The sequence below is a fragment of the Cucumis melo genome, chromosome 8, assembly GCF_025177605.1.
Source record: "Cucumis melo cultivar AY chromosome 8, USDA_Cmelo_AY_1.0, whole genome shotgun sequence".
In the NCBI taxonomy this organism is placed as follows: domain Eukaryota; kingdom Viridiplantae; phylum Streptophyta; class Magnoliopsida; order Cucurbitales; family Cucurbitaceae; genus Cucumis; species Cucumis melo.
Genome location: NC_066864.1, coordinates 33,142,555 through 33,150,305, shown reverse-complemented (window position 1 = coordinate 33,150,305; position 7,751 = coordinate 33,142,555). Strand labels below are relative to the sequence as shown.

General features: G+C 35.2%; 1 protein-coding gene across 1 annotated transcript; it reads left to right on the top strand.

The window, feature by feature from the left end:
- The first annotated feature begins 1,830 nt into the window (after positions 1-1,830).
- LOC103491542 (PHD finger protein At1g33420) lies at positions 1,831-7,447 on the top strand. Its single transcript, XM_008451531.3, has 5 exons — positions 1,831-2,784; positions 3,638-3,764; positions 4,323-4,538; positions 5,657-6,262; positions 6,351-7,447. The coding sequence occupies exons 1-5, from the start codon at positions 2,424-2,426 to the stop codon at positions 7,147-7,149; spliced, it is 2,109 nt and encodes a 702-aa protein (XP_008449753.1). The 5' UTR covers positions 1,831-2,423; the 3' UTR covers positions 7,150-7,447.
- The last annotated feature ends 304 nt before the right edge of the window (positions 7,448-7,751 follow it).

Here is a 7,751-nt window from a genome sequence, read left to right as displayed (position 1 = left end):
GATGCACCAAAGCCATAAAACAAAACTTGAAAATGACCACTATCATCAATCTCTAAAGTAGTGCATGTACCTACAAAAATACAAAACATTTTTATCAACACCAACAAAAGTGAATAGATAGATAGCGATAAATGTTAATCTTTGTCTATCTAAGATAGACTATGATATTTGTTTATCCCCATCTATCTGGAAATAAATGTAAATTTGATATAGAAAGTTAATCATATATAGGTTAGATTCAACCAATTTATCAAGGACGCTTTGAATCAATATGTACGATTCAACTGTGTCACCTTTTAATATCTTGACTATGTGTTCTTTTGCCCTTCAAACTTTTTGATAACTTATATTGACTCCAAGAATTGTACGAGCCTTATAAATAATTTTTTTTGGAATGGAACGATCAGTAGACATGAAACTAAAATCATCTATCAAGCAACTGACAATTACTGATGAAGAAGCTTGCATGTGACAACTTTGGGTTGTATTCATTGAACAATCATAGTAAAAAAATGTATTTTTGTAGCATCTACAACTTACTCTTCTTATAATGATATGCCCTATATATCATTTGCATCCTTCTTGCAAACATCTGAATTTAAGAGACCTCAAATTTGTTATTATTGTAGTTCTAAATTGAAAGTTGTTCTTCGCTGCTATTATGTTAAAACACTTTGAAAACACTTTTTTACTTTCAAGTATTCTTTTTCCTTCAAAACACCATGATAAGAAATCTCTCTTATAACTTCATCATTTGAAACAGAAGAAGAAGAACCTACATTTAACGATATCTCAACATTGTCTTGTACACTACCGACAGTAGAAGAAGACCCTTCCAAAGAGTTAACACTTATATGAGCAATTAATGGATGTCTACTACTTGCATCTTTAGAAAAAGCTAGATACGAAGCAACATCTTTGTCTTTTTTTTTTTTTATTGGTACCACAATTTGAACATTGCTTTTACCAAAATCCAGTAAAATAGATAATTCTATCAACCTCATCCAATTGAATCTATTTTCATAATATACATAAAACGATCGTGTTAATCATGACAAACGATCGTATTGAATGTAATAAATGATCGTGATGACATGGGTAAATGATGGTGCAATGAAATAATATACATAAAATGATTGTGTTGCCCATGACAAATGATCATATTGAATGTAGTAAACGATCGTGTTGACATGGGAAAACAATCGTGTTGATATTCGTAAATGATTGTGTTGTTCAATGTAAATGATCGTAAAAAACTTCAATCTAACGATTTTTATAATGAAATACAAAATTTTTACAGAAACATTTAAAATTTTTAAACAGTTGAAACGAAAACGAAATTTAGAATCCTTAAAAAAAGAAAAAAAAAAACAAAAACAAAAACGATCCTCATAATGAAATATAGAATTCTTAACAAAATTTTCTAATCATCTAAATAATTCAAACAAAAACGAAATTTAGAATTCATACAAAAAACAAACTCACTGCAATGATCTTGATAGAGAAATATAAACGATCTTAATATTCTCAAAGATGAGGAGGACGGAGAAGAATATCCAACATGAAAGAAGTCTAAAAAAGCAAATGAATAAATCACAAATAAAAAGAAGAAAAAGAAGTGAAGAATCGTTTCTGCAATAATTAAAATCTATAAGGGCATATATAAAATTTATAAAAAATTAATCTAATTTTACACTTTTTTAATTTTATTATATAAACGATAAATATTTAGGAGTATTGTTATATTTTAAATGTTCTAAAAACAAAATAATTTAAAAACGAAGCCAACAAATAGGGAGAGAGGCTAAATTAACAAATCTGGGAGGAAAGTTTTAAAACAAAAAATATTAGATGAAACCAACTTTTATATTTTTTAAAATAGAACCAAATCATTTGTTCCAGTTAAGTCTAGAATATGAAAATATTAAAGTAGAATGAATTAAAAGAAAAAGGAAAAAGAAAAATGGGTAGAGGAGTCTGATTCTCGTAAAGGAGAGAGCGGTCCTTCTTTTCCTTAAAAATCATCTCTTTCTCTCACTTATTCAAATTCAACTTTTTCCTTTTTCGTTTTTATCTTTTTAAATTAGAAAAAAGCAAACTCTCTCTCTCTAAACAAACCGACTCAACTCTATTCTCTTCTTTTCCTTTTCTTTCAAATAATTCCCCAAATTTAATTCCTCCTCAGTCCAACAACCAAACCCTAAACACAAAAAACAAACACTCACTAATTTCAAAATTAAAAAGAAAGAAAAAAAAAACCCACAAAAAGAGATTCGAACCGAAGAAAAGAAAAGAAAAGAAAAAGAAAAAGAAAAAAAAAAAAACCCTAAACCGCTATTGCTGGGTCTTCCTTCTTCCAGTTCTTCCTAACGCTTAACCCTAATCTCCGCCGTCTGTTTCTCTCTTCTTCCTTCCTTTCAGCTATGGTCGTTAACGCTCGTCCCCTCAAGAGAATGAAGAGACGTGTCACTGCTGATCTCTTCGATTTCCTTTCTTTCCCTTCTTCTTCTTCCTCCTCCTCCTCCCCCATGTCCGATTCCGATCATTCCGACCATGTCTTCACCGCCCCTTTCCGCTCCAACGTTCGTACTTTTCTTTCTAAACATGCACTTCTTCCCCCTCCTTCTTCCTTGTTCCCTCACCTTCTCACCTGGCAAATCCTCTTCCGTGTCGGCGACCTCGTTCACGGCCCCGATTCTCAACCTGCCGTCGTTTATCTTGATATCGTCGAAGAAGACGTCCCCAGATCCAGATCCGTTTATTGCGATCAGTGCCGTGTCGTGGGTGAGTCTCACTTTTCTTCCTTTGCCGGCGATTCATTTTTTCCTTCCTCTTCTTCTTCTTCTTCTGTGGGGCCCTCGATTTGATGGGTCTCCGGAAATCAGCCGTTGGATGTGCTACACGTGGCTGAATGCTGTAGGGAATTAATCGGATATTATTATGTTATGTTAATGTTTGAGTGACAGCTAATTCGAAACTTTAGGAGTACGGTTTTGTCGTAGTGGGTGATGAATGAAAAATGAATAATGAAAAATGCAAAATGATCAATGATCATTATCATCATACTTTCTTTAGCTTTTCTTTTCTTTTCTTTTCTTTTCTTTTATTTATTAACTTTTAATTTAATTTAATTTAATTTAATTTAATTTAATTGATACATAGACTAAATGAGTTTGAATTACTATACTATAAAGCGTATGTAAGGGGGAAGTCTGACTATTTATTTATTTATGTATTTCTTTTTGCAAAGTGGGTGGGGGTGGAGTGGAGTGGAGGTATCTTTTTCTTTTAACAGAGAGAAAATGAAAAATAAAAAGAAAAGAGAGTCATTTTCATGGAAATTGAGGATTGTTTGTTTGTGTATACAATGTCCCACAGCTCGGAAATGCCGACAAAATACGTAGCTGCGTGATCTTCTTTTCTTCTGAATATTAAATTATTTCATTCATCTTTCTCTTCTTCCCATTTTGTTTATCTTTTTAACTTTTTGAATATCAAATTCATTTGATTTTTCTTTTCTAATTTTTATCTTTTTGGTTATCACACCCTTATGGATTACTACTCTTCAAGAACACCCAAGAGGGTGTTTTGTTTGATGGTTGATTTGAATTGTTTGAAATTGTATGGCAATGAATAGGCTGGAGTGCACATCCTGTGTGCGCGAAACGCTACCATTTCATTATAAAGGCTAATGGAAGCTCCATTGGAGGCTATCATAAGCCATGTATGTGCTGTGGAGACGTCTTGCATCTCTCCGAGTCCAAGTGAGCTCATTAACCACACCCCTTTCCCTCGTTTATGCTTATTCTGGACTCAACAATCCAGATTTTTCATTCATTTTCTTTTTTTTACCTTTGTTCTTCCTTATAGCTCAATGGGTTTGTGTGATTTATTTCAAGACTAGAATTGAACTTGGACTTGGTTATAATTTTTGCTGGATGATTGATTTACAGAATTCTTAGCCTACGTCACGTGATTTATAAGTAAACTTTAATCTATATGTCAAATCTTACATTGATGCGTGTAGAAAGTGAATAATACTTCTGGTTCTTGGATCATAACTGCCATTTCTTTCCTTTGCATTTAAACAGTGTAGCCGAATAAGCTCTTCTTAAAATTCATTTTCTTATGTTTGCATTTGGTTCCTTCATTATTTTGATGTGTAGAACTAAAATTGTTATAGTTGAATGATGGTATACCTCTTAACTTTTCTTATCTTGAAGATTTTGATATTTATGGCTCTCTATGTCTAAGCATTGGTTTGGTTTTTTTTTTTTTTTGTCACGATTTTGAAGAGTTACTTATTATATTTCCATTTGTAGATGCAAGTCGTGCAATCATGTAACGAGCACAGATGATGTGGAAGACTGGGTGTACCAGCAATTAGAAAACAATACCCATCTTTTACATGCCGTGGTCCACTCTAATGGTTATGGGCACCTACTCAGGGTCAATGGAAGGGAGGGTGGTTCAAAGCATTTATCAGGATGCCATATCATGGATTTTTGGGACCGATTTTGTAAAATGCTTGGAGTCAGGTTAGGCATCCCTACAGTGAATTGTTTTGGAAACCTATTTATAGCTTGTTTCAGTCTGCTTCACATAGTGAACTAAAGTATTTACATTAAGTATCTTTATTAATCTTCAAACGTTTTTGTTTGCTAACTTTTTGAGCCGTCTATAGAAAAAGCATAGCAGAAGTAAGCTTCTAAGTTCTAAGCTTTGTTTGATTTAATGATTTATTATGTTGGAATGGTATTCTGTGTTAATACAAACTATGCATGATCGATAAAGCTAAGTGAAACCTGAAGTTTTTAATTTTATGCTCTGGGAGGGTATTTGAACGCGTTTTGAAGCTCTCGTTGTTAGTTATAATTCTCCTTTACAAATTAGATACTCACGGACAATGCATGTTCATAAAGTAGAGCATTATGTTTTATTGCTAGTGGGTTCTTTAGGTTGTATTTGAGAAGATGCTATTTTGTTGATATTGGTGCTTGCCTATATTTGAGTATTTTAGGGTTCTTTTATCTGCAGTTGATGAGAAGTGTACAGTATATTTTCCGTTGGTAATTGACTTGTAGACTCCGTTGTTTTTTTATTAATAAAAAAATATTGACCCCCGACTGTATTCTCTTCGATATCTGTTGTTTTGGGGAGGATATCAGATCTAATATTATCCAAGCTCTTTACGGGCCATCTCTTCCCACCAAAGCTCAGTTGTTATGGATTAATGCTTCAAAAGATATTCTCTCAGATTTTTTGTTTGAAAGAAACCTAAGAGTTCTTGAAATCAAGTCTCTTGGTTGGGTGGATCAGTTTGAACTTGTCAAGATTAAAGCGTCTTAGTGGTGTTTAGTGTTGAAACATTTTCCTGTTTGTCCTCTTAGTGACATTTGTAACAACTTGGGGCTTTCTGTGATTTTCAGTCTCTCTCTTTTCCTGCTTTTATTTTCTTTTCATGGTTTACACTCTGTAGTCAATGGTTGGCTGTGTTTTGTTTCTCCTTTTATTTTCTTAATGAATTGTAGATCCTTGTTCCAAAAACAAAGTGATTGAGCGTGTGCTCTCTTTTGTGCTGAAAATGGTGGAATTCTCATATTATTCATTGTTATGGATTCCTGGAATAATTGATTTTTATCCCGTCTTTTGGCAGAAAGGTAAGCGTAATGGATGTGTCCAAGAAGTATGGGGTTGAGTACCGGCTGCTTCATGCCATTACAAAAGGTCATCCATGGTATGGTGAGTGGGGTTATGAATTTGGTGCTGGTAGTTTTGCTGTGACTCCCAACGCCTACAAAATGGCTGTTGAAACCCTCTCCAGTCTACCTTTGTCAATCTTTACATCTCAAGGACGGAAGCCCCGTTCTCACCTGCAGGATATAATTTTATATTATCAGTCTTTGTCAGAATGTAAGCTTGTAAATGTAAGAGATCTCTTCAAGTTTCTGATGAGCTTGATTCATAATGTTCGAAAGTCATCAACCACTAATGATGTAACGGATGAGAAGCAGCAGTCCAAGGTCTTGTGCTCGTGGACAAAAAGTGATATTACACGTGTTGAGGAAGCAATGTTGAAAGTGCTGCATGCAGTATCTGGTTCGAATTGGGTCACTTGGCGCACTCTTCGTGGTGCTGTGTGCAAAGCAGGTCCACCTGAACTCCTTGATTATTGTCTTAAAAATCTTGGAGGGAAAGTATCATCTGATGGGATGGTTGTTAATGCTCAACGCAATCCTCAATCCGGTGCTTTCGAATACAGGTAAATGAAATGGTCTTTGTTTGATCCTTTTTTCATGATATTGTTCGTACACTTTTGGCAAATCTTTCTCAATATTGTTGTTATGCAGGCTTGAACCAGGCAGTGCTTTGCTGAATACAGGTTTGGACTCCACTGAATCATCCATCTCTAGCTACCCGTCTGAAGAAAATCTTCTGTTAGATTTGAGATTCTTGTACGACGCCATGCTGCATCCAAATTCTATGGTGAACTATGGCCCCCAGGCAACTAGGGAAGCAGCAGTGAGCTCGGCGTTGAAGCTCATAGACTGCAAGCAGTTTGTAAAAGATTACAAACCAGAGAAGCTCTCAACGATGTTGAATCCTTTTTCGATATGCCTCTTGTGTGAGGTCGAAGTTGTCGAGGACTCAAAAGACAATTCCTCAAGACCTCCTCCAGAACTAGTTATACTTCCATCTAATGCTACCATGTCTGACCTGAAGCTGGAAGCATCGAAAGCTTTCCAAGATGTGTACTTGATGTTCAGAAGGTTTCAAGCAGAAGAAATAGTCGACCATGGGGGTGTAGACGATTCCACCCAGGTCAAGTTGTTGTTTGGACAAACGGAGTCTGTTCGTATTAGAGGAAAATGCCAAGTGAAGACTGCGCTGAACAGGTTTCGTATGGAGAGAGGGGTAGAACGGTGGACAGTTGATTGTAGTTGTGGAGCGAAGGATGATGATGGGGAGAGAATGCTAGCTTGTGACTTGTGTGGCGTATGGAGGCATACAAGATGTTCAGGGATACAAGATTCGGATGATGTCCCGGGAAAATTTGTATGTTACAAATGCCGAAGCTCAATTGTTTCAATGAATACTAATGGGGAAACGGAGGCAGATACTCTGTTTAGACTAGGCTATGTTAATTGAGGAAGTGTTTTGTAATTTGTATATAGTTTTGGTTTCGGGTTCTTTCGGTTGTTTTGGTGGGGGGTGAGGGAGAAGGATGAGAAGTAGAGATGGATTGGGGTTTGTTAGGGCCTAGTGAACGTGTACAGGTAAGTTTGGGCCGAAATCTCTGATTAGATTTGTTTCCTCGTTTTGTTATTCTTGTACATGTTCACCTGACGGCGAAACTTGGGTTTTATGACTACGCAGCTGGAAAGAAAAAAGGACGAAAGAAAGAAGTAAAAAAAGGAAGATGAAATGAAACTCCCTAATTCTCAAATTCTTGTGGTGATGTTTTAGATGTGTTTGATTTGATATGTGTATTGCCATGTGATGCGATGCTTTTTTTATTTTGGGCAGTAAATATTGGATATTTTTTAGGGGTCGTTTAGGGAAAGGTTTGGGATATGGAGAGTTAGTGTAGCTTAATTTTATCATAATATGTATTTGGGGGAAGGATTTAAAAAGGGAGTTTATGAAAAAATGTGTTTGGGGGAAGAGGTATGTGGATAAGGTTATGATAGTGTTATGATAAAATGTGTTGGAGGAATGGTTATGTAGGTAGTGATGAAATTTATTTTTTC

Excerpts from the sequence above, each read along its gene's own strand:
- LOC103491542 (XM_008451531.3), top strand. The coding sequence starts at position 2,424 with ATGGTCGTTAACGCTCGTCCCCTCAAGAGAATGAAGAGACGTGTCACT. Across the intron at positions 4,539-5,656 it reads TGTAAAATGCTTGGAGTCAG|AAAGGTAAGCGTAATGGATG; the intron begins GTTAGGCATCCC and ends GTCTTTTGGCAG. Across the intron at positions 6,263-6,350 it reads TCCGGTGCTTTCGAATACAG|GCTTGAACCAGGCAGTGCTT; the intron begins GTAAATGAAATG and ends GTTGTTATGCAG.